Below are 27440 nucleotides of genomic sequence, written 5' to 3'. Positions count from 1 at the left end.
AACACAAAATTTCTAATGCCAAGTCATCAGCCAACTGCTTTTAGCATTTCTTGATTTTAGAGTGGGTTTCCAGCATTTCCAGATTCCTAGTTGTATTTTAACCTATGTGTTTTATCTTTGGATGAACAATTATCAACTGATATAACATCTTTCAGAAAGATCAGTGTCTTGCTTGTTCCCAACCATTATCAACATTTAAAGAAACCAGATCAATGCCACTTACCACTTAAATGTGCAGAAACAAAAAGTACGGGAGCTGCTGATATACCGTACCTGGGAAGTCAGATAGGGCCATGGTTGTGTCATTACCCATCGCCTTTGTTGTCACAACCAACGCATGTTTAATCTCATCCAAGAGGCTCTTCAGTTCCCGGGAGTAAATCAGACTTTCTTCCTCTGCTTTGTGCAATCTGTTGTTAACCTCTAGAAATGCTTGTTGGCACAGAGTGACATCATCCACGTCATCTGAAAAGACAAGTGAAAAGGTCTGATCTATCTAAATTATAAAGATATGTTATTTCATCAAGTCTTCATTATGAATGTTGATATTGGTAAAAATATTTATGGCAATTAACTAACAGAGTTGCAAAGACTTTATGTACATTTTCAGTATATGTTTTTTTCACTGTTTGTAACTTGTTAACTTTGAGGACAAAGACACTAGGAATACTTGGTCAACCCCAGTGGCTCCATAGTATAAGATTGGTAATCCATTGTCACATGTGCAGAGACACAGTGGAAAATCTTGACTTGCATGCCATCCATACAGTACATTGAGGTAGTGCAAAGTGAAAAGCAAATACAGAATGCAGAATGTAGTGTTACAGTTATTTATGTAGTGCAGGTAGACATTAAATGCAAGTAGCATGACAAGTTAGATTATGAGGTTAAGAGTGTGTGTTTTCATGCTTCTGTACGATGCATTAATATTAAGCTATTCACTGGGATAGCCTAAAGCAATAAAGTAATGACAATTTTGAGATGAAACAGCCAATTTGTACACAGCAGGCCCCCAAGTAGAAATGTGGTACTGCCCAGCTAATGCAGTGTTGACCAAGTCAACAAAATAACATTTTTGGGCGCCATGTCTCAGATAGGATGTGTCATCATTGGAGAGAGTCCAAAGGAGGTTCACGAGGATGATTCAGGACAAGAAGGGGTTAACAAATGAGGAGCGTTTGGCAGCTTTGGGCCTGTACTCACTAGACTTTAGGAGAATGTGGGAGGGATTTCATTGAAAGCTATGGAATGTTGAAAGGACTAGGTAAGGTGGATGTGGAGAGGATGTTTCCTATGATGGGGGTATTCAGAACCAAAGTGCACAGCCTCAAAATGATGGGCGACCTTTTAGAACAGAGGTAAGGAAGATTTTTTTTAGCCAGAGAGTAGTGAATCTGTGGAATGCTCTGCCACGGACTGCAGTGGAGACCAGGTCTGTGGGTATTTTTAAGGCAGAAGTTGATAGTTTCCTGACCGGTCAGGGCATCTAAGGATATGGCAAGGAGGCAGGTGCAGGGGGTTGAGTGGGATCTGGGATCAGCCATGATGGAATGGCAGACCATGGCCTAATTCTGCTCCTATGTCTTATGGTCTCCTCCATACACTGCCAGCATGGGTTTTTAGTAAATTATCCATCCCTTGTGGGTCTTTGACTTGTTGGACATCGTTCTGACTCTGAGCTATATGGTATTTCTCACCATTGTTGCAAACTGCAAGTGCTGAAGGACTTTAATTTGACTTCAATACTTCTGTTTCATTCAGCTGCCGCCTTTAGCTGGACCTTAACTAGACCCTTGTGCCCATTTGGGAGACTTTATGATTTAACCCCTAAAACTCTGCACTAACGTTTGATTGTGAAACACAAGTCTTTTCCTGTGGGTCATTTTCCTTCAGCTAAATTTAGATTCAAGCAGTGCAGAATGACACAAATTAATCCATCAGCTGCAAGATGGTTACTGCAGGAACTTTTACCCATGTACTAGGTAGTTGCTAAATCTCACCTTATGTTATCCATATTGTTACGTCTTGTACCTTCAAAACATTAAACTCATTAAAGGAAAGACAAGGGAGTCCTGGAGTGCAGGTGTAACTTTGTCTTTACTTTAATCGAGGAGCACACGTATCACATAGTAGTGTGATGACATATGCAATTAACATATTCATACATGTAACCCATAATTAATTATTTAAATGAACAAGAAAGTTCAATCAAGCAAGATTACTCGTATTATTGAAATATTGAATACACAACAGGTAAGTAATTAGGATTATAAATAAATCAGGTGCTGGATCAAAAGCAAGGAGATAAGGTGAGAGAGGGAAATGGGAAATGGTGAGGGGGGGGTGGGGGTCATTACTGAAAGTTTGAGGAATCGATGTTCATGCCATCAGGCTGGAGGCTACCTAAATGGAATATAAGGTGTTCTTCCTTCAACCTGAGTGTGGCCTCATCACGACAGTGGAGGAGGCCATGGATAGAAATATCGGAATGGGAATGGGAAGTGGAATTAAAGTGGGTGGCCACAGGGAGATCCCGCTTGTTCTGGTGGACAGAATGTAGGTTTTCAGCAAAGCGGTCTCGCAGTCTATGTCAGGCCTCACCAATATACAGGAGGCCACACTGGGAGCACCAAACACAGTAGATGACCCCAACAGACTCACAGGTGAAGTGTCGCCTCACCTGGAAGGACTGTTTGAGGCCCTGAACGGTAGTGAGGGAGGAGGTATAGGGGCTGATGTAACACTTGTTCCGCACGCAAGGATAAGTGCCAGAAGGGAGATCAGTGGGGAGGGACGAATGGACAAGGGAGTCACATAGGAACCGATCCCTGCGGAATACAGAAAGTGAGGGGGAGGGAAAGATGTGCTTGGTGGTGGAATCCCGTTGGAGATGGCGGAAGTTTTGGAGAATTATGTGCTGGTCGCAGAGGCTGGTATGGTGGTAGGTGAGGACAAGAGAAACCCTCCCTGGTAGGGTAGTGGGAGGATGGGTAAGAGCTGATGAGTGTGAAGTGGAAGAGCTCTGCTTTCTGTAGGGATTGCTCCCTATGCAACTCCCTTGTCTATTTGCTCCTCCCCACTGATCTACCTCCTGGCATTTATCCTTGCAAGCGGAACAAGTGCTACACCTGCCCCTACACTTCCTCCCTCACAACCTTCCAGGGCCCTAAACAGTCCTTCCAGGTGAGACGGCACTTCGCCTGTGAGTCTGTTGGGGTCATATACTGTGTTTGGTGCTCCCGGTGTGGCCTCTTGTATATCGGTGAGACCTGACGTAGATTGGGAGACTACTTCGCCAAGCACCAAGCATCCATTTTAATTCCATGTTCAATTCCCATTCCAATATGTCTATCCATGGCCTCCTCCATTGTTGTGATGAGGCCACACTTAGGTTGAAGGAACAACACCTTATATTGCACTTAGGTAGCCTCCAGCCTGATGGCATGAACATCGATTTCTCAAACTTTCAGTAATGACCCCCACCCTCCTCTCCTTCCCCATTTCCCTCTCTCACCTTATCTGCTTGCCCATCCATCGCACTCTCTCTCTCTCTCCTCCCCCCTTTTCTTTCTTCCATGGGCCTTCTGTCTCTTTCACCAATCAACTTCCCAGCCCTTTACTTCATTCTTTCCCCTCCAGGTTTCACCTGCCACCTTGTGTTTTGCTCTCTCCCCTCCCCCCACCTTTTAAATCTACCCCTCAGCTTTTTTTCTCCAGTCCTGCCGAAGGGTCTCGGTCCGAAACGTCGACTGTACTCTTTTCCATAGATGCTGCCTGGCCTGCTGAATTCCTCCAGCACTTTGTGCACTTTGCTTGGATTTCCATCATCTGCAGATTTGAACTTGTTTGTGTTTGGAGGAAACCCACGCAGTTTATGGGGAGAACGTACAAACTCCTTACAGGTGACACCAGAATTGAACTCTAAACTCCAACGCTCCAAGCTGTCATAATGTCGCTCTAACCCACAACGCCACGATAGTAAATTCATTATTCCTCATTATGAACATGTAAACTATCTCATGGAATATTTTAATTTGCAATAAATAATAATCTGGTAAAATAACACACACAAAATACTGGAGGAACACAGCAGGTCAGGCAACTTCCACGGAGGGGAATAAAATGTTGACATTTTGAGCTGAGACCGGAATCATTTACATTATAAATACATGCTGGTTATGTACAATATTTATGCACATTTTTTCCATATCTTTACTTCTAAGATTATTTTATATAGTTCTTTATTCCTTTTAATTGTTTAGTGTTGTTGATTTTGTTGCATGTTGTGTCAACACACCTCAAGTTCCTAATACATGTAAATGTATATAGCAAATTACGTTGATTCTTGACTCTTTCTGAGTTGCAACGTCCAAAACAAAATGTAGTGTGACAGTTGAGTGCCAAGCAGAACTTTGTGCAACTGTAGAATATCTTTACATCAAAACTGGAGCTAAAAGGGTTGAATTAAGAGTGGAGGTTACACTGAATGAAACTGCTCAAAAGCATTGATGAATTCTTATGTGTGGAAGATTAGGTGGAGAGTTAATATTGTGTTAGCATTAATTAAATTTGGTATTCTTCCAGAAGCATTTACTGGTTTCTGAGCAAGGTCAAATCTGTCTAGTCCTTCGCAGTTTCAAGCTTTGCATCTTTGATGAAACATTTTTCTTCTTAGATCAAAAGGAGGTGACCTCCTACTAGTGAAATATGGTTATAGGAATTTCATTACTTCCTTTTAATGATATTAGAACATCATAAGGCACTATAACTTTCTATGTGAAGGTCATATAAAGACAAAGAACCTTAAAGGGATGTTCATAGAATAATGTTCAAGATTTCCTGGTGCTATGCCACATTGGTAGTTGTCACACAGCTTGCCTTACTGATGTGATACAAGTTCTTGCAGCTATCATGATCCTGCAGCCAACTCAAAGGCAGAAAATGTAATGTGCCCATAATAGGGGGTGTAGTTACTAAATGGACGGATTCTGTAATGATGAAGGAATGTTGCAAAAGTGTTCCTAAGAGATCAGAAGACGTTGGATAAGCTGATGAAGATGAGTATCTGCAGGACAGATATTCTTCGTGCAAGGCATCTCCAGATGTCTTCAGAGCTGCAGCCAAATGGTCCTGGCCACAGGCTGCCAGATTTGAGATTATAGGATATAAGGGAATCTCAGTAATGAAGAGTTGGCCCATTACTAACCATACTTTCAAAGGAAGTTAGATTAGTTTTTTAAAAAGCCCTGAAAATAGCAGTAACACTTTGTCAGTAGGCAGTATTTGTGGAAAAACAGAGTTAACATTTCAGATCAATGACCCTTCAATGGAAATGGGAAATATGAGTGTTTTAAATTTGGAGAGGAGCAGGGAAAAGGAGTGAATGAAAGGAATATCTGTATTAGGTCAAACACCCGAGCTTTGTAGAGTTAGAGATTGCAGGATCTGTTGGGTAAGCATAAGATTGAAAAAGTGAATGGAGCCAGTTGGGACTTTCTGCATAGATTATTAGGCACTTGGCCAGCACCAACAAAAAGAAGTTAGGTTTCAGCGGAGTGGTCATTGTGCGAGTGGGTCAGAGTTAGGGTAGGAAACTGAAGCTTTGGCTCAAGAGCCTTTGACTGAGGAGCCAAAGGCTAGGGCGAGGTTTCTGTCAAGTTTGTTTCTGTTTGTTTATTAGTGCTATCTAGAGCCGTGAGAATGGATGCCGGGCTGTTGTGTGCTCCTCTTGCAGGATGTAGGAGATCTGGGAGACAACCACTCTCCTGGACTGCTGCATCTGGAGAAGTGTATCAGAGCGTAGCTCCTCACAGACCTTGTCAGGGAATTGAAGATGGAGCTGGATGACCTAGGAATTATTCAGGAGAATGAGGAAGACAGTCACACTTAATTGGCAGGAGGCACGTAGCTGGGTGACTGTCAGGAGAAGGAAAGGGACAGGCAAACAGAGCAAATTACACCTGTGGCAGTTCACCTCAATAACAAATACACCACTTTGGATACCATTGCGGCAGAGTGACCGAAAGGGTAAAGTCACAGTGACCAGGTCTCTGGCACTGATTCTGGCCTTGTGGCTCAGAAGGAAAAGAGGGAGAGTTGGAGACTGCTGGTGATAGGGGATTCAATAGTTAGGGGAACAGACAGAAGATTCAATGGACGTGAAAGAGACTCTCAGATGCCATGTTGCCTCCCAGCTGCAAGGGTCAGGTAAGGCTCTGACTGGATCCACAGCCTTAAGGGAAGAGTGAGCAGCCAGAAGTCATGGTACCAACCCCACAGATAGGAAAAGGGATGAGATCCTGAAGTGCAAATGTAGGGAGCTAGGCAGCAAGCTGAAAAACAGGACTTCAAGGTAGTAATCTCTGTATTGCTACCTGTATCCGGTGCCAGTGAGGGTAAGGATTGGATGATCTGGCAGATGAACATGTGGCTGGAGAACTGGAGCAGAGCGCAGGGTTTCAGATTTGTGCGTCATTGTGATCTCTTCTGGGGAAGGTACTGTATGACTAGTACAAAAGGAACCAGTTACACCTGAACTTAAGGGGGAACAATATCCTTGTTGGGGAGGGTTTAAATTAGGTTGGCAGGGGGAATGGGACCAGAGTGAGAGGTCAGGGAATGCAGCAGTTGATTTAATGGTAAATGCAATGTGTACATAGACTATGAGTAAGGAGAGGGCATGGATAGAACATACATGCAGTCAGCTGGGTGGGTTGAAGTGTGTCTATTTTAATGCAAGAAGTATCAGAAACAAGGGTGATTAACTTAGAACATGGATCAGTACATAGAACTATGACACTGTGGCCATTCCAGTGAGCTGGCTGACATAAGGACAGGAACGGTGGCTGGGTGTTCTGGAGTTCAGCTGTGAAAGAGCTGGTAATCAGGGATAGTATCACAACTGCAGCAAAGGAGGATGTCAGAGAGCAATTGTCCACTGAGTCAGTGTGGATGGAAGTGAGAAACAGGAAGGGAGTAGTTCCTCTATTAGAGTGTTCTATAGATTCTATTGGAGCAGACAGTATGGAAAAGTATTTAATTGAGGTGGGGAAATTATGATGCTATTAGGCTGGAACTTGGGATCGTAAATTGGGAACAGATGTTCTCAGGGAAATGCACAATGGAAATGTGGAGGTTGTTCTGGGAGCACTTGTATGGGGTTCTGAATAGGTTTGTCCCATTAAAGCAGGGAAAGGATGGAAAGGTGAAGGAACCATAGTTGACAAGAGATGTGGAACATCTAGTCAACAGGAAGGAAAAAGCATACATGAGATTTAGGAAGTAAGGATTGGACATGGCTCTGGAGAGATATAAGGCAGCCAGGAAGGAGCTTAAGAAAGGACTTAGGAGAGCTAAAATGGGACATGAGAAAACCTTAGCGAGCAGGAATAAGGAAAAGCCCAGGACTGTCTACATGTACATGAAGAACAGGAAGATGGCTACAGAGAGGGTAGGACCAAGAATAAAGAGGAAACCTGTGCCTGAAATTGGAGCCGGTATGAAGTTAATGATCAGCCATGATGGAATGGTGGACCAGGCTCAATGGGCCAAATGGCCTAATGGGCTTATGGTCCTTAATGAATACTTTGCTTCAGCATTCAACAATGAGAGGGATCTTGTTGAATGTGAGGACAGGGTAGAGCAGGCTAACATTCTGGAACATGGTTGTGTGTTCTGTGTATGGATCTTATAATCTTACAAATCTCTATCAGGTCTCCCCTCAGCCTGAGACACCGGAGCAAACAACCTAAGTTTGTCCAATCTCTCCTTATAACACATGCTTCCAATCCAGATTACATCCTGATAAACATAGAACATAACTTCCTGACTATTGAACTCAATGCCCTGAGTAATAAAGGCCAGCATGCCATATATCTTCTTTAGTAATAATAATAATCCTCCCTGTGACAATTTGGCATATCGGGTGGCAACCTTGCCATTTCTGTAGCACTTGTTTGTTTTACAAGACCAAGTTGCTTGCTCGACACTCAACCCAACACAAGGAGAACTAATGCAAGTAGCTGGCCGGTTTTGAACCTGGGACCTCTTGCTTCAAAGTCTGGAGCAGATGCCACAACACCATTGACACAGACACTTCTTATTCAACAACCTATCAAGCTTTGCAGTTACTTTCATCAATCTATGGACTTCAATCCCCAAATTCCTCTGTACCTCAACTCTGTTAAAGGTTTTCCCATTAACAGTGTATTGTCCCATCACGTTTGAACTCTCACACTTGGTCAGATTAAATTTAATCTGCCATTTCTCCATCCATATCTGCAACTGATTTATACTAGGCTGTACCCACTAGCAAATTGCTACAGGACTCACATGCCACCAATTTTTGTATTGTCTGCAACCTTACTAACCCACTCATCCAAGTTTTCATTCAAGTCATTGATACTGTGTATATATTGATCCCAGAACAGATCCCTGAAGAACACCACTAATCAAAGACATCCAGCCAGAACAAACCCCATTGACCATTACCCTCTGTCTTCCATGGGTAAATCAATTCTAAATCCAAATGGGCAGTAGATTCCATTCAGATTGTTTCGTGTTTACAAAATCCCATGTTGTTTCTCAAAATTGTAAGGTTGAAAAATCTTACTGCAGATGAATTTTACGCATTTCACTATTAATGACAGTTTGACACTGATAGTTGGTGAGAAGTAAGCAGTAAGACAATTCAGAACCGTTTTGCTCACTGCAGTTTCAAGCATTCAGGCTCGGATATGCCAGAAATGACCAGGAGTGAAAATGAAATGATTTCAATACTTCAACAAGTTATAAACTACGAAGAATTTGAAAGTATTGATAATGTTACAGTGAAGATGAAAATTTGGAGGATCAAATCATCAAAAGCATTGCATCAAAACACCAAGGCAGGAAATATAAAGACAGGCAGAGTGATGAAAGTGAGGCGTCTGAACTAGTGCTGGTAACTACACAGGATGCCAAGAAACTTATTGTTGGATTACAACACCTCTTCATGCAGGAAAACAAAGAAGGCAGGCCATTATCTGCACTAGGTGTCTGCACTGATTTTGTTCACTTACGTTTAACCAATGGAACACGGCAGCATACCCTGGATGAAATACTCTACCGCTAACTATTAGAAACCAATACACAGTTTTATAATACTGTAGTAGTAGTAGTACTGTTCTGTATTTCATTTCAATACATACTCAATTATGAGAATAGGTTGAGTGAATTTGGCCTTTTCTCCTTGGAGTGACAGAGGATGAGAAGCGACCTGATAGAAGTGTATAAGATGATGAGAGGCATTTCGTGTGGATAGCCAGAGGCTTTTTCCCAGGGCTGAAATGGCTAACATGAGGGGGCATAGTTTTAAGGTGCTTGGAAGTAGGAACAAGGTAAGTTTTTCACACAGCGAGTCATGGGTGCATGGAAAGTAGTGCCAGTGAAGGTGGTAGAGGCAGATACGATAGGGCCTTTGAAGAGATTCTTAGATAGGTGCATGGAGCTTAGAAAAATAGAGGACTATGCCGTAGGGAAATTCTAGGCAGTTTCTAGAGTAGGTTACATGGTCGGCACAACATTGTGGGCCGAAGGGCCTGTAATGTGCTGTAGATTTCTATGTTTCTATGTTTAAATGGTAGTTTGTCTTTTTTAAAATATGTTTTTAACTATTTCTATGAAACTTCAGTTGCTTAATTGGGCCAAAATATACTGGTCCTATGCGACCCAATTAAACAGAATCCACTGCATAATGAAAACGTGAAGGGCAGATACCAAGAAAATGAATTTCCACCACTCTGCACAGTAACTGCAGTATTTTTACCAGTTTAATAATCAATGAAATTGTGGCATTCTTACTTCATGAAACCATTATTACAGTAAGAAACATTAAGGCACAAATGGATTTCATCCAATGGAGGAGTTGGTGCCCAAGCCTTTGAATCATTAGGAGATCGAAGCCACAGACTGAGGGATTAGACAGCTGCGGTGTTTAGTTTACCAAACTTTGATCTCTACCAAGGCTGAACAGCAAATGTTTATACAAATAAAAATTACATGGTGGAGATTTTTAACACGTGAAGACGTATAACAGAGAGCATTTCAAATCAAATTGTTTACTTACTACCTTCAGAGTAATGTACACTTTGTTGAATTATTTTTATTTAGGGATAGAGCATCATAACGGTCCCTTCCGGCTCAATGAGTCCAATTACACCCATGTGAGCAGTTAACCTACTAACATGCATGTGGGAGGAAACCAGGGAACTTGGAGGAAATCCATGCAGTCATAAACACTCCTTACTGTCAGCCGTGGAATTTTAGTTTAACAAAATCACAACCACTTTATTGACGTTATATTGGTAAGTTGTTAATGAGTCCTGTGCAGTTGACATTATTATCACATGCAGGAAACAAACTGTGAAGTGGTCTCAGCATTCAGATCTCAATTCTGGCAGCAACTATGAGGAGAATTAGGAATGGAAAGGAAAGGAAAAGAAGCCAAAAAGGCTAAGGGAGGGGAAGGAGTACAAGCTGGCAGGTGATAGAAGAAGTCAGCAGATCGGGCAGCATCAGTGGAAGTGATGAGTCGACGTTTTGGGCCGGAACCCTTTGACAGGACTGAAGAATGAAGGAGGTGGAAGGATTTGAAGAATGCTTGTAGGTTCAGTTGAAAGACCAGTAATTTGAAAGACAAAGGGGTGGGGGAGGGGATGCATCGACGTCATAGGCAGGAAAACAATGGGTAGTAGAAGAAGGAGGCAGAACCATGAGGGAGGTGATAGGCAGCTGGGGGAGGGGGCAGAGTGAAGTAGGGATAGATGAAGGGAGGGGGAGGGAATTACCGGAAGTTGGAGAATTCTATGTTCATACCAAGGGGCTGGAGACTACCTAGATGGTATATGAGGTGTTGCTCCTCCAATCTGAGTTTAGCCTCATTATGGCAGTAGAGGAGGCCATGTATGGACATATCTGAATGGGAGTGGGAAGCAGAGTTGAAGTGGGTGGCTACCGGGAGATCATGTCTGTTGTGGCGGACGGAGTGGAGGTGTTTGATGAAGCAGTCCCCCAATCTGCGTCGGGTTTCACCGATGTAGAGGAGGCTGCACCGGGAGCACCGGATGCAATAGATGACCCCAACAGACTCACAAGTGAAGTGTTGCTTCACCTGGAAGGACTGTTTGGGGCCCTGAATGGTGGCAAGAGGGTAGGTATAGGGACAGGTGTAGCACTTACGCTTACAGGGATAAGTGCCGGCTGGGAGATCCGTGGGGATGGACGTGTGGATAAGGGAGTCGCGGAGGGACCGATCCCTGCGGAAAGCGGAGAGGGGTGGAGAGGGAAAGATGTGTTTAGTGGTAGGGTCCTGTTGAAGGTGACGGAAGTTGCAGAGTATAATGTGCTGGATCCGAAGGCTGGTGGGGTGGTAGGTGAGGACAAGGGGAACTCTGTCCCTGTTGTGGTTGCGGGAGGATGGGGTGACGGCCGAATTGCGGGAAATGGAGGAGATGCGGGTGAGGGCATCATTGATGACGGTAGAAGGGAAACCACGATCCTTAAAGAAAGAGGACATTTGAGATGTCCTGGAACGGAAAGCCTCATCCTCGGAGCAGGTGCGGCGGAGACGGAGGAACTGGGAATAGGGAATGGCATTTTTGCATGTGGCGGGGTGGGAAGAGGTATAGTCGAGGTAGTTATGAGAGTCAGTGGGCTTGTAGAAGATCGTTTCAAATCTTTACTAGCTCTTCCTTCAGTTAGTCCTGATGAAGGGTCTCGGCCCGAAACGTCGACTGTACCTCTTCCTAGAGATGCTGCCTGGCCTGCTGCGTTCACCAGCAACTTTGATGAGTGTTGCTTGAATTTCCAGCATCCGCAGAATTCCTTGTGTTTGCGTTCAATTTTAAATGAAGGATTGTTGTCGGTATAAGGACCACTCTTTCAGGATGAGGAGTTGATACTCTGATGTAGGTTTCAATGCACAGCCTTTTAATACGTAGATAGGGGAACGTCGACTCAGACCATGAGAGGCCTGCGTCGGACATTTTCATGCCTTACAAGACACAGATTGGAATACCATTAAGAGTCTACCATAATACGTAGATAAGAATACCGTTAAGAGTCCAACTGAAATTAAGGAATCTAAACAGAATTTGGATACACATAATCCGTAACTATATTGACATGTTAAGTTTGATGCCAACAATATTTGAACTTATTCATTTTAGGAATATATGAGGGGTGATTGATAAGTTTGTGGCCTAAGGTAGAAGGAGTTAATTTTAGAAAACCTAGCACATTTATTTTTCAACATAGTCCCCTCCTACATTTACACACTTAGTCCGGCGGTCGTGGAGCATACGGATCCCTTCTTTGTAGAAGTTGGCGTCTTGGACCTCCAGAAAGTGGTCCACAGTAAGGGTGATTGATTAGTTTGTGGCCTAAAGTAGAAGGAGATGAGTTATACAGTTCTCCTTACATGCACGCACAGTTCAACTCTTTGCGTGATTATGCAGAAAGTTTGAAGTTAATAACTCATCTCCTTCCACCCACCTTAGGTCACTAACTTATCAATCACCCCAAGCTGTGGACCATTTCAGGACTCTACAAAGAAGGGATCCGTATGCTCCATGACCGCTGGACTAAGTGTGTAAATGCAGGAGGGGACTATGTTGAAAAATAAATGTGCTAGGTTTTCTAAAACTGACTCCTTCTACCTTAGGCCATGAACTTATCAATCACCCCTCGTATCTTGGATTCATAGTAGCCAATTAGCTTGAAAGAAATGCAATTCTTTAAAGAGAAACTTTCTGTAATACAGGCAGAATAGGATTAATTTAAATAAGGTCTTCATGATGTCCATGTGAAAGTTAACTATGAAAGTCTAACAGCTTGGTAAATTCATTCACTTGCGAAGGGATTCAAAGATGAATAGGTTCACTGTTTAGGGTGTCAAAGACTGATCATATCACTGCTACTGAGGCCTATGATTAAAGCATGCATAGATACAAGGACAGGACTGTGCTTGAGTGTGGAGTGACATTATCCTCTGGAAGGAGAACCTAATGAAATTCAACTTTAGACCTGACTTTGATTATAAGACTATAAGACCATAAGATATAGGAGCAGTTTTATGCCAGTTGGCCCATCGAATCTGCTCCACTAATTCATCATGGCTGATCTATTTTCTGTCTCAGCCCCAATCTCATGCATCATGCCCTGGCCAATCAAGAATTTATGAACTTCTGCCTTAAATGTACCCAATAACTTGGCCTCCACACCACCTGTGGCAATGAATTCCACCGATTCACTAATCTCTGGATAAAGAAATTCCTTTTCATCTCCATTCTAAAAGAAGGCCATCTATTCGGAGGCTGTGTCCTCTGGTCTTAGACTTCCCCACCACAGGAAACATCCTTTCCACATCCACTCTACAAGGCCTTTCAACATTCAATAGGTTTCAATGAGGTCACTCCTCATTCTTCTGGATTCCAGTAGGTGCAGGACCAGAGTCATCAAATGCTCTTCAAATGACAAGCCTTTCAATCCCAGAATCATTTTTGTGAACCTCCTTTAAACCTCACCAATGTCAACACATCCTTTCCTAGATAAGGGGGCCCAAAGCTGTTCACAATAGTCCAAGTGAGCCCTCATCAGCACTTTATAAAACTTCAACATTACATCCATACTTTCATATTCTAGGCCTCTTGAAATGAATGCTAACATTGTATTTGCCTCCATCACCACAAACACAATCTGCAAATTAACCTTTAGGGAATCATGCACAAGGACTCCCAAGTCCCTGTGCACCTCAGGTTTTTACATTTTCTCTCCATTTAAAAAGTAGTCCACCCTTTTATTTCTTCTACCAAAGTGTATAACCATACACCTCCTGACACTGTATTCCATTTGCCATTTCTTTGCCCATTCTCCTAAAGCTTCAAAAGTTCAAAGGTTCATTTATTATCAAAGTATACAACTCTGAAACCTTCCTTCTTTGGATAGCTACAAAACCAAGAAAGAAAAGACTGGCAGCATGATTATCAGCCCCCAAATCCCTCCTCCCTGCACAAAAAAATGAACAAAAATGGAACAGGCACACTGACCCCCAAATCTCCCTCCCCCACACACAAAAAAATGAGAAAGATCAGGTGAAGAACACAGAATACTAAAAAAACCGTAAGACTGAAAAAGGTCCACAGACAAATCGCAGAAAACCTGGGCAACATTCTCCCCCTCGGTAGCAGAGCGATCTCACTAACAATAAAAAAAAATGTCTTATCTTTCTAAGTCCTTCAGTAGCCTCTCTACTTCCTCAAAACCACCTGCCTCTCCACCTATCTTCATATTGTCTGCAAAGTTAGCCACAAAGTCAATAATTCTGTCATCCAAATCATTGACATAAAACATAAAAAGAAGCGGACCTAACACAGAGATTTCTGGAACACCAATAGTACTCTTTGACTCCTGCCAATCAGTTACAGCTTTATTGATGGTCATATCTTTCCTGTAATACCATGAGCTCTTAACTTGTTAAGCAGCCTCATGCTTGGCACCTTCTCAAAGGTCTTCTGAAAATCCAAGTACACAACATCCACCTATTCTCCTTTGCCTATTCTGCTAGTCATTTCTTCAAAGAATTCCAACAGATTTGTCAGACAAGATTTTCCCTTGAGTAAACCATGCTAACTGCAATCTATTTTATCAGGTACTTCCAAATACTCCAAAATGACATCATAACAATTGACGCCAACATCTTCCCAACCACAGAGGTCAAACTAACTGGCCTACAATTTCCTTTCTTCTGCCTCTCTCCCTTCTTGAAGAGTGGAGTGACATGTGCAATTTTCCATTCTTTTGGAACCATGCTAGAATCTATTGATTCTTGAAAGATCATTACTAATGCCTCCACAATCTATTCAGTCACCTTTTTCACAACCAGGTGACTTATCTGCCTTCCAACCTTTCAGTTTTGCAAGATCCTTCTCCTTAGCAAAGGAAACTTTATACACATCTGCCCCTGACACTCTCGAACTTCCGGTATACTGCTAGTGTCTTCCACAGTGAAGACTGATGCAGAATAATATTCAGTTTGCCTGCCATTTCCATGTCCCCCATTACCACCTCTCCAGCATCATTTTCCAGCAGTCCAATGTCCACTCTTGCATCTCTCTTACACTTTATGTAGCTGAAGAAACTTCTGGTAACCTATTTAATATTATAGGCGTGCTTACCTTCATATTCCATCTCTTTTTTTTGATAGTTTTTAATTGCCTTCTGTTGGTTTTTAAAAGCTTCCAAATTGTCTAACTTCCCATTAATTTTTGCTTTATTATATGCCCTCCCTTTGGCTTTTATATTGGCTTTGACTTCTCTTGTTAACCACAGTTGCATCATCCTACCTTTAGAGTATTTCTTCTTCTTTGGGATGTATATATCCTGCTTCTTCAGAACTGCTTCCAGAAATTCCAGCCATTGCTGCTCTGCCATCATCCCTGCCAGTGTTCTTTTCCAATCTATTTTGGCCATCTCCTCTCTCATACCTCTGTAATACCTTTTACTCCACTGTAATACTAATATAGCTGTCTTTAGCTTCTCCTTCTCGAAATGAAGGGTGAATTCTACCATCTTATGATCACTGTCCCATAAAGGTTCCTTTACTTCAAGCTCTCTAATCATTTCTGGTTCATTGCACAACATCCAATCCAGAATAACTGATCCACTACTGGACTCAACCATGAGCTGCTCTAAAATGCCATCTCATAGACATTCGAGAGATTCCCCTTTTGGGATCCAGCACCAATCTGATTTTCCCATTCTACGTGCATATTGAAATCCCCCATGACTATTGTAACATTGCTATTTTGGCATGCGTTTTCTATCTCCTGTTGTAATTGTAGACCACATCGTTAATACAGTTTGGAGGTCTGCACGTATATAACTCCCATTAGGGTCTTTTCACCCTTGTAATTCCTTAGCTTTACCCGCAACAATTCAACACCTGACCCCATGACACCTCTTTCTAATGATTTGATTTCACTTTTTACCAACACAGCCACACCACCCCCTCTGCCTACCTGCTGATCCTTTTAATTTAATATGTATTCTCGGACATTACAGCCATGATTCAGTGATGCCCTCAATGTCATACATGCCAATCTGTAGCTGTGCTAAAGTTCATCCAACTTATCCTGTATACTGCATGCATTCAAATATACCTTCAGTCCTGTATTCAACCTCTTCAATTCTGTCCACCTTTTATATTGCAACTCATTTTGTTGACTGCAATTTTGCCCTATCATCAGCCTCCCCTTGCTAGCAGTCTCATTACACTTTGCCTCTGTTTGTAAACCAACTGCCTCGTCCTCAGTGCTATCACTCCAGTCCCCATCCTCCTGGCAAATTATTTTAAATTCTCCTGAAACACTCTAGCGAACCTGCCGGTAAGGATATTGGACCCCCTCGGGTTCAGATATAACTCGTCCCTTTTGTACAGGTCATACCTACCCCAGAAGAGATCCCAATGATCCATAAATCGGAACCCATGCCCTGCACTAGTTCCTCAGCCACGCATTCACCTGCCGAATCTTCCTATTCCTACCCTTACTGACATGTGGCATAGGCGGGAATCTAGAGACTTCTATCCTGGAGGTCCTGTTTTTCAACTTTCTATCTCACTCACTTGGTCATTTAATTAGGGCTTTAGGAAAACCTCACCCTGTGGCGGAAATCAATTCTCTCAGTGGACTATGATAGGGGAAAGCAGAGTCAAGTGATTTGAATTGAATTGACTTTATTACTTACATCCTTCATATACATGAGTAAAAATTTTACGTTACATCTCCATCTAAATATGCAATTTATAGTAATTTATCATAAACAGTATGTAAACAGGATAGTCAGAATAACATAGAAATACAGTTGTGTCAGCATGAGTTAATCAGTCTGATGGCCTAGTGGAAGAAGCTGACCTGGAGCTTGTTGGTCCTGGCTTTTATGCTGTGGTATTGTTTCCTGGATGGTAGCAGCTGGAACAGTTTTTTATTGGGCTGACTCGGGTCCCCAATGATCCTTCGGGCCCTTTTTACAGACCTGCCTTTGTAAATGTCCTGAATAGTGGGAAGTTCACATCTACAGATGTGCTGAGCTATCTGCACCACTCTCTGCAGAGTCCTGCGAATGAGGGAAGTACAGTTTCCACACCAGGCAGTGATGCAGCCAGTCAGGTTGCTCTCTATTGTGCCCCTGTAGAAAGTTCTTAGGATTTGGAGTCTCACACCAAACTTCTTAAGAGGCACCGTTGTGCCTTTTTCACCACCCAGCCAGTATGTACAGACCACGTGAGATCCTTGGTGATGTGTATGCCGAGGAACTTAAAGCCGTTCACCTTTTCAACCTCAGATCCATTGATGTCAATAGGGGTGAGCCTGTCTCCATTCCTCCCGTAGACCACAACCAGCTCCTTTGTTTTTGTGACATTGAGCGAGAGGTTGTTTTCTCCTGTGTCAGGGTGATGACTTCTTCTCTGTAGGCTGCCTCATTATTATTTGAGATTTTTTTTTAGATTAGATTATGAGTCAGTCCTTGTTTATTGTCATTTAGAAATGCATGCATTAAAAATGATACAATGTTCCTCCAGAAGGGTATCACAGAAACACAGGACAAACCAAGACTAAAACTGACAAAACCACATAATTACAACAGTGCAAAGCAATACCGTAATTTGATAAAGAGCAGACCATGGGCACGGTAAAAAAAAAGTCTCAAGTCCCGATACCCCCATCATCTCACGCAGACGGTAGAAGGGAGAAACTCTCCCCGCCATGAACCTCCAAGCGCCACAAATTTGCCGATGCAGCACCATTGGAAGCACCCGACTGCAGTGGACTCTGAGTCCGTCCAAAAACTTCGAGCCTCCGACACCGAGCACCGAGTACCATCTCTGCCGAGCACTTTGACCCCGCCCTGGCTGCTGAGCAACAAGCAAAGCCAAGGACTCGGGGCCTTCTCCTCCGGAGATTCCGGAGTAGCAGCAGCAGCGAAGCAGGCATTTCAGAAGTTTCACAGATGTTCCTCCGTGCTCTCACGTCGGTCTCCATCAAATCAGGATTGTGCACGGCACCCTACTTGACAGATAACAGATATCATTCACCGGAGTGGCCGCTGCAAGCCGCGTCACGCCACCATCTTCTCCTCCTGCTTAGGCCAATCAGTGTAGTGTCATCAGCAAATTTAATTAACGGATTGGAGCTGTGGGTGGCAACACAGTCATGGGTATACAGAGAGCAAAGGAGGGGGCTTAGGACACAGCCCTGAGGGGCACCTTTGTTGAGGGTCAGAGGGACAGAGGTGAGGGAGCCCTCTCTTACCACCCGCCAGCAATCTGACAGGAAGTCCAGGATCCAGTTACACAAGGCAGGGAGAAGGCCAAGGTCTCTGAGGTTCTTGTCGAGCCTGGAGGGAATTATGGTGTTGAATGCTGAACCATTACAAATGTAATTGGTGATGCCTTTTTCTATGTTAGGAAGTCGATAATATCTCATTCCTTTTTGCAATCTCTTTTAATCATTTGGGCAAAACACAAAGAGTGTTCTAAAAATATTTTAGAACTGTGTTCCCCATTCCTATGCCAGATTTTTACATCTAAGTATAGAAGTTAAATAAATTCCCAAAATAAAAAATCTGTACAGATTCCGACTTTTTTGACTTATTCATGGACTGCAAATGATCCACGTCAGTGGCATTTAATAGTCACTGAAAGGCTGAGGTCACATACAGAATAAATAACGCTGTCAAAATTCCTCTCCAGAAGGGTACTTGTGAAGCAGGTGAGATAAGACAATTTGATAGCTTCACTGTCTCTTACACTAATATTAGTTTTTATTCCAAATGTTATCTAATTATCTCAAATATAAATCAATGTCTCCAGATAAATAATGCAGATGTTTGGAGACCAGTCCAATAGCTCAGCTACTAAGCTACTCTACCCAAGCCTGTTCTTTTACTGGAGACTTTTGCTGCGTCACTGCGAGGCAAGCTGATACACTTAAATGTGATCTACAGCATTATCTCCTGTAGATTTTTCTATTGATCGGTAGACAATTATTTGCGCTACTCATCATTTACAATGTATAGTGAGCTGCTGAGTAACTTAAACTCCTTCCATTCAAAACACTAAGTAGTTCGCACGACCCAAATAAGGTACTTTTTTTTTGTAAATTCAATGTCCGAATTTAGTGAATAGCTACTTCTGTAGTTAACCAAAGGACAAAAACAACACTTAAGTTATTGCTGTCCTTTTTACTACTAACACTGTAAAATGATCTGCAACTCCACTAAGGGTATTGGGTGCACAACATCAAAAAAGTGTCTTGCATCTCACTGGTTTTGGTTTTGGGAGGTTCGGGGGGGGGGCTGCTGTTGAAGAAAATTCTAAATCATAAGCACGAGGAAGTCTGCAGATACTGGAAATCCAAAGCAACACACACAAAATGCTGGATGAACGCAGCTGGCCAGACAGGATCTATGGAAATTAATAGATAGTCAACGCTTCGGGCTGAGACCCTTCCTCAGGACTGAAAAGGAAGGGGGAAGATGGCAGAATAAAGTCAGGGGAGGGGAAGGAGGCTAGCTGGAAGGTGATAGGTGAGGCCAGGAAGGTGGGAAAGATCAAGGGTTGGAGAAGAATGAATCTGATTGGAGAGGGGAGTGGACAATAGGAGAAAGGGAAGGAGCAGTGGATCCAGGAGGAAATAATAGACAGCTGAGAAGAGGTAAAAGTTCAGAGTGGGGAATAGAGGAGGGAGGGGGAAAATTTGTTTACCAGAAGGAGAAACTGATATTCATGCCATCGGGCTGGAGGCTACCCGGTTGGAATATAGGGTGTTTCTCCTCCACCCTGTGATCCCTGTGAAAAACAGAGGGTGAGGAGAGTTAAAGGTTTGTTTGGTGCTAGGATCCCTTTGGAGATGGCAGAAGTTGCAAAGGGTAATGTATTGAAGGGAGGGAGCCCCTGTTATTTAAAGAAGGAGGACATCTCAGATGTCCTGGAACTGAGAGCCTTGTCCAGGAAACAGATGTGGCGAAGACGAAGAAACTGAGAAAAGGGAATAGCATTTTTACAGGAGACGGGGGTTTAGTCAAGATAACCATGGGAATCAGTAGGTTTATAAAAGATTTTAAGTATGTTTTTATCACAGAGCAATTGTGCTCTGTTTATACTTGTATGTTTGTAAACAAAGTTCTTGTTCTATTCAAAGGAGGTAAACACCCATATTCAACATTGTCCGATGTCTCAATTTCGCAATCTTACTCATGTTTCTGCAGTTGTTTCCATCTAACACAATCTGGTATCATACTTCATCAATTGACTTCATTAAAATCAAGCAAATTATTATGTTTCAGATGGGGAATCTAATGAATGGGCAATCAGTAAAATGACTGGGAAACTTGCAGAGAAACCAACTGGAAGTGACCTGCACAAGAATGAAATTGTCCAACGTACTTATCGTCCATTCCTTTATCGCTGTGCCTGCCAGATAAGAGTTCAAATCAGGAACAATCAGTTATGAAAATAGTAGCATGTTTGAATTTACCTATAAAATTGTACTTGAACAATTTCATTAATACTTCTAAAGGAATTGTACATTCTTGACCATTTTTCCTCGACTTAGTAACCATAGCCACTGCTGTGCCTTCTTTGTAAATGCATCAATGTGTTGGGCCCAGGGTAAATCGTCAGAGGTGTTGACACCCAGGAACTTGAAATTGATCACCCTTTCCTCTGCTGATCTCTTGTTGAGGATCGGCATGTGTTCCTTGATTTCCCCTTCTTGATGTTCACAATCAATTCATTGGTCTTACTGATATTAAGTGCAAGGTTGTCGTTGTGACACCACTTAACCAGCTGATCTATCTTGCTACTGTTTGCCTCCTCATCACTACCTGAAATTCTGCCTACAATAGTTACGTCATTGGCAAATTTATCGATGGTGCTTGAGCTGTGCTTAGTCACGCAATCACGGGTGTAGTGAAAGTAGGGTAGCGCACACCCTTGAGATGCACCAGTGTTGATTATCATTGAGGAGGAGATGCTATTGTTGATCTGCACTGACTGTGGTCTCCCAATGAGGAAATCAAGAAGCCAATTGCAAAATGACGTACAGAGGCCAAGATTTTGGAGCTTATTGATCAGTACCGTGGTATGATGGTGTTGAATGCCGAGCTGTAATGAATAACCATGTCTCATGTAGGTTTTGCTATTGCCCAGGTGATCCAAGGCCTAGAGGAGAGCCAGTGAGATGACATCCACTGCAGACCTATTGTGGTGATAGACAAATTGCAACAGGTCCAGGTCCCTGCTTAGGCAGAAGTTGATTCTAGCCAGGACCAACCTCCCAAAGCACTTCATCACAGTAGATGTGAATGCAACTGCACGACAGTCGTTGAGGCAGCTCATCCTACTCTTCCTGGGCACTGTTATAATTGCAGCCCTTCCGAAGCAGGTGGGAACCTCCGACTGTAGCACTGAGAGACTGAAGCTGTCCTTGAACACTCCCACCAGTTGTTTGGCACATGTTTTCTTTGTCCTACCAGGTACACCATCAGGGCCTGACACCTTGTGAGGGTTCACCCTTCTTGAAAGATGTTCTGACATTGACCTCCAAGACAGAGATCAGAATCAGAATCAGGTTTAATATTCTTGGCATACAGTATGTCATGCAATTTGACGTTTTGCTGCTGCAGTACATTGCAATACATAATGATAAAACTAAAAATTACAATGTATATAAAAAAATTAAATTAATATGTAGGCAAAAAGAGAAGGGAAGAATTACTGAGGTGGTGTTCATAGATTTATTGTAGGTGTAGAGAGAGTAGAACAGTGGGCAAAGCACGCATCCTTGCTGTGCGCCAGTTTTGATTGTCAGTGAGGAGATGGTATTTCTGATTTGCACAGGGTCACCAGATGCTGCATGGATTCACATGGGTGTAGCTTTATTCTCCCTTTCAAAGTGTGCACAAAAGGCATTGAGTTCATCTGGGAGTGAAGCATCACAGCTATTTATGATGTTAGGTTTTGCCTTGTAGAAAGTAGTGGGTCTGCAAACCCTGCCAGAGCTGACGCGCATCTATCTTCAATCGGAATTATTTTTTCACTCTTAAAATAGCCTTCCGGACCACCGGTCTTGAATGCCACAGATCTAGCCCTCGGCAGACCGCGGCTTTTGGTTTGGGTATGGCCACTACGCTCTCAAAGGCCCACACTCATTCACACAGGTGATGATGAAGTTGGTGATAACTGTGGCCTATTCATTCAGATTTGAAGATGAATCCCTGAATATTGTCCAGTCCGTCGATTCAACTCAGCCTTGCCAGAGCTGCTCTGCCTCCCTTGGCCATACCTTCATGGTTCTCAGTCTCTTCCTGCACACTGGAAACAGAAGTACATCCAGGTGGTCAGACTTTCCCAAATACGGGCGTGGGATGGTATGGTAAGCATTCTTGACGGTGGTGTCATGGTGATCGAATGTGTTGGCTCCTCTGGTCCGCGAGTGGTCTGTGACTTGCAAGAGGATGGAACCAGAGCACAAGGATAGACAGTGCAGTGCTTGTGGACAAAGATGTTGTTAGGGCTATATACAAAGTCAGCAATCAAAAGGCTGAGCATGGTGGGACCAATGTTCTTTTGTACAGAAGGTGAATGAGCTTAAGGTATGGCTCAGCACTTGAAATCATGACACTGTAGCCATTAGTGAGACTTGGTTGCAGAAGGGGCAGCACTGGCAGCTCATTGTTCCAGGGCTCCATTGTTTTCAACAAGATTGGCCAGGAGGGATTAAAGGGGGAGTGGTGGCATTACTTGTCAGGAAAAAATGTCATAGCAGTGCTCAGACAGGGCAAGCTGGGGAGCTCAACTAGTGAGGCTTTATGGGTAAACCGAGAAATAGGAAAGATATGATCACTTTAATGGGATTATATTATAGACCACCCTACAGTCCAAGTGATTTATAGGAGTGAATTTGTAGAGATCACAACCTTTTGCAAGAAACATAAGGTGGTGGTAGTAGGTTTAATAACTTTTCATATATTGACTGGAATTTCCATACTCTAAAAGGACTAGATAGGATAGAGTTTGTCAAATGCGTTCAGGAAAGTTTCCTTAATCTGTACAACCAGTACATCCCAACTAGATAGAATGCGATACTAGATCTCTTATTAGAGAATGAGACAGGACAGGTGACAAAAGTTTGTGTAGGGGAGCATTTTGCATCTAGTGATAATAATATCATTAGTTTCAATGTAATTATGGAAAAGGACATGTCTGGACCTCAGGTTGGGATTCTAAATTGGAGAAAGGCCAAATTTGATGGTATCAGAAAGGATGTGGCAAGTGTGGATTGGGATAGGCTGCTCTTTGGCAAAGATAAGTGGGAGGCCTTTAAAAGTGAAATTTTGAGAGTACAAAGCTCCCTGTTAGAATAGAAGGTAAAGATAACAGGTTTAGGGAACCTTGATTTTTGAGAGATATTGAGGCCCCGGTTAAGAAACAGTAGGTGCATAGCAGGTATAGGCAGGTAGGAACAAATAAGGTACTTGAGAAGTATAAGAAATGCAAGAAAACAGTTAAGAAGGAATCAGAAGGCATGAAGTTGCTCTAGCAGACAAGGTGAAGGAGACTCCTAAGGGCTTCTACAGATATATAAAGAGCAAAAGGCTCACAAGAAACAAAATTGATCATCTAGAAGATCAGAATTTATAATCTATGCATGGAGCCATAAGAGATGGGGGAGACCTTAAATGGATTTTTTGCATCTGCATTTATTCGGGAGACTGACACAGAGTCTATAGAAGTGAGGCAAATCAGCAGCGAGGTCATGGACCATATACAGATTACAGAGGAGAAGATGTTTGCTGTCTTGAGGCAAATTAGTGTGGATAAAACCCAGGGCCTGACAATATGTTCCCTCAGACCCTGTAGGAGTCTAGTGCAGAGATTGCAGGGGCGCAAGCAGAGATATTTAAATCATCCTTAGCAACAGTCGAGGTACTGGAATATTGGAGAAAAACTAATGTTGATCCTCTGTTTAAGAAAGGCTTTAAGAATAAACAAGGAAATTATAGGCTAGTGAGCTTGACATCAGTAGTGGGAAGTTATTGGAAGGTATTCTACGAGTCGGTATATAGAAGTCTTTGGATAGATAAGGACTGATTAGGGATAGTCAACATGGCTTTGTGAGTGATAGGTCGTGTCCTAACCAATCTTATTGACTTTTTTGAGGAAGTTACCAGGAAGGTTGATGAAGGCAAGGCAGTGGATGTTGTCTACATGGACTGTAGAAAGACCTTTGATAAGGTCCTGCATGGGAGTTGGTCAAGAAAGTTCAACATGAGGCATTCAACATGAGGAGGCAAATTGGATTAGACATTGGCTTTGTGAGAGAAGCCAGAGAGTGGTAGTAGATGGCTGCCTCTTTGACTGGAAGCCTGTGACTAGTGGTATGCCATGGGGAACTGTGCTGGGTCTGTTGTTGTTTGTCATCTATATCAATGATCTGGATGATAACGTGGTTAACTGGATCAGCAAATTTGAGGATGATTGGATGTGTAGTGGGCAGTGAGGAAGACTATCAAAGCTTGCAGTGAGATCTGGACCAGCTGAACAATTGAATTTAATGCAGACAAGGGTGAGGAGTCGCACTCTGGGAGGACCAACCAGGGTAGGTCTTATACAAACAATAGGGCACTGAGGAGTGTAATAGAACAGAGGGATCTGGGAAACAGATCTGTAATTCCTTGGAAGTGGCATCCCAGGTAGATAGGGTCAAAAAGAGATCTTTTGGCACATTGGCCTTCATAAGTCAATGTATTGAATTCAGGAATTGGAATGTTATGTAGAAGTTGTATAGGATGTTGCTGAGGCCTAATTTGGAGTATTTTGTGCAGTTTTAGTCACCTACTTAAAGGAAAGATGTAAATAAGATTAAAAGAGTGCAGAGAAAATTTACAAGGATGATGCTGGGACTGGAGGGTTTGATTATAAGGAAAGGTTGAATAGGTTAGGACTTTATTTCTTAAAACATAGAAGACTGAGGGGAGATTTAAGAGAGGTACATGAAATTATGAAGGGTATAGATAGGGGAACGCAAGCAGGCTTTCTCTGTGGAGGTCGGGTGAGACTACAACTAGGGGTCATTGGTTAATGGTGAAAAGTAGAATGTTGGTGGAACATGAGGGGGAAACTTCTTCACTCAGAGGGTGGTGAGAGTGTGGAATGAGCTGCCAGCACACGTGGGTGGATGTGGGTTTGATTTCATTTCAACATTGAAGAGATATTTGGATAGGTATATGGATGGGATAAGAAAAATGTCAGGCTATGGTCTGGGTGCAGGTTGATGGGACTAGATCAATTAACATTCTGGCGTGGACTAGATGGGGCATAGGGCCTGCTTCTGTGCTGTAGTGTTCCACAACTCTATTAATTCAAGCTGGCCTGGTTTAAATCTCCTACAATGATAGGGAAGGCATCAGAATATGCTGTTTCCATAAGACCATAAAATATAGGAGCAGAATTTCACCATTTAACCCATTGAGTCTGCTCCAACATTTCATCATGGCTGATCCAATTTTCATCTCATCCCCAATTTCCTGCCTTCTCCCCTATACCCCTTCATGCCCTGAACAATCAAGAATCTATTCACCTCTGCCTTAAATATACATAAAGACTTGACCTCCACAGCTGCCTGTGGCAAAGAATTCCACAGGTTCATCACTCTCTGGTTTAAGAAATTCCTCCTCATCTCTGTTCTAAAAGGATGCCCCTCTATTCTGTGGCTTTATCCCCTGGTCTTAGACTTTCCCACCATTGGAAGCATCACATCTACTCTATCAAGCCCTTCACCATTCGATAGGTCTCAATGAGGTCACCCCTCATGCTTCTGAATCCTAGAGAATACAGGCCCAGAGCCATCAAACGCTTTTCATATGACAAGCCATTCAATCCTGGAATCACTTTCATGAACCTCTTTTGAACCCTCTCCAGTTTTAGCACATCCTTTCTAAGATAAAGGGTCCAAAACTGCTCGCAATACTCCAAGTGAGGCGTCACCTGTGCTTAATAGAGTCTCAATGATACATTATTGCTTTTATATTCTACTTCTCTTGGAATGAATGCTAACATTGCATTTGCCTTCCTCATCACACACTCAACTTGCAAATTAGCCTTTAAGGAATCCTGCATGAGGACTCCCAAGTCCCTTTGTGCCTCAGTTTTTTGTATTTTCTTTCCATTTAGAAGATAGTCAGCTCTTTCATTTCTTCTACAAAAGTGCATGACCATACTATTCCCGACACTGCATTCCATCTGCCATTTCTTTGCCCATTCTCCTAATCTGTCTAAGTCCTTCCGTAGTCTCTCTATTTTCTTTTTTTTGTAACTTATCTTTTATTGAAGTTCATCATCAAACAAACATTTCCATAAGATGTATTTCAGATGCTGTACATATATATCATATAATCATATTTGTCACAAATCTCCATAGAATATTTATCTGAGGTATACACTTATAGAAAAGAGAGGAAAAAAAGATCAAGCAAAAGGAGAAAACTATGTACAAGTAGGGAGTGATTTTTTTTTACAACATATTCATTGATTTGTGAGAACAAAATCAGGCCTATGAGGTGTTATGTAGTTAAACCATTTTTCCCCAGTATGAATCAAATTGTTCCAATTTAGGATTAACAGATGCTGTTATCTTCTCCATTTTGTAAATGTATGTTGTAATTTCCATCCATACATTTAAGGTTGGGCTCTCCTGTGATAACCATTTCCTGGTAAGGGTCTTTTTACCAGCCACCAGCAGTACATTCATTAAATATTTATCTCTTTTCAACCAATTCTTGAGGTATATACCCAAAATATATGGTTTTACTTTCTAAGGGTATTTCACATTTAAAGATGTCTTATTGTGTATCCCACTCCAATAGTCTTTGATAATGGGGCATTCCCAGAAAATATGATAATGGTTTGCACTTTGATTTCCACAATTTCTCCAGCAAACAGGGAGGTTACTATCATAACAGGATTTCTTTCTTTTCTTTTTAAATCTTTTTATTGAATAAGTATACAAAAAGGTAAGCCATATAAACACTAATACACTGTTAGAATATAATAAAATTACAGAAGATATTAATGCAAAAAAAAATACTACAAACAATGTAATCTAAACATAACATACCAAGGTAACATAATAGTATACTAATTTTATATATATATTGATAGAAAAAAAGAAAACAAAAACCCCCAAAAAAAACCCACCGTGCAACTAACTAAAAGCAAAGCAAAGCAATGGGCTAACTTGGAACCAAACAGAGTTAAACTTAAAATCACGTCCTCAATCCCGACCTCCATTAAAAACAGTGAAAAAAAAACAAGGAGGGTATATATTACATTAAATAAAAAT

General features: G+C 42.3%; 1 protein-coding gene across 1 annotated transcript in view; it reads right to left on the bottom strand.

The window, feature by feature from the left end:
- LOC134345637 (alpha-1,3-mannosyl-glycoprotein 4-beta-N-acetylglucosaminyltransferase B-like) overlaps positions 1-27440 on the bottom strand; it is a 175030-nt gene that overhangs the window by 114443 nt on the left and 33147 nt on the right. Inside the window, exon 2 of the mRNA XM_063046630.1 lies at positions 274-465. Coding sequence (XP_062902700.1) covers positions 274-465 — 192 coding nt within the window. The remainder of the gene's footprint in view (positions 1-273; positions 466-27440) is intronic.

Source organism: Mobula hypostoma, chromosome 4 (genome assembly GCF_963921235.1).
Source record: "Mobula hypostoma chromosome 4, sMobHyp1.1, whole genome shotgun sequence".
In the NCBI taxonomy this organism is placed as follows: Eukaryota; Metazoa; Chordata; class Chondrichthyes; order Myliobatiformes; family Myliobatidae; genus Mobula; species Mobula hypostoma.
The sequence above is the reverse complement of the archived record's forward strand: the minus strand, read 5'-3'. Positions and strand labels throughout refer to the sequence as shown.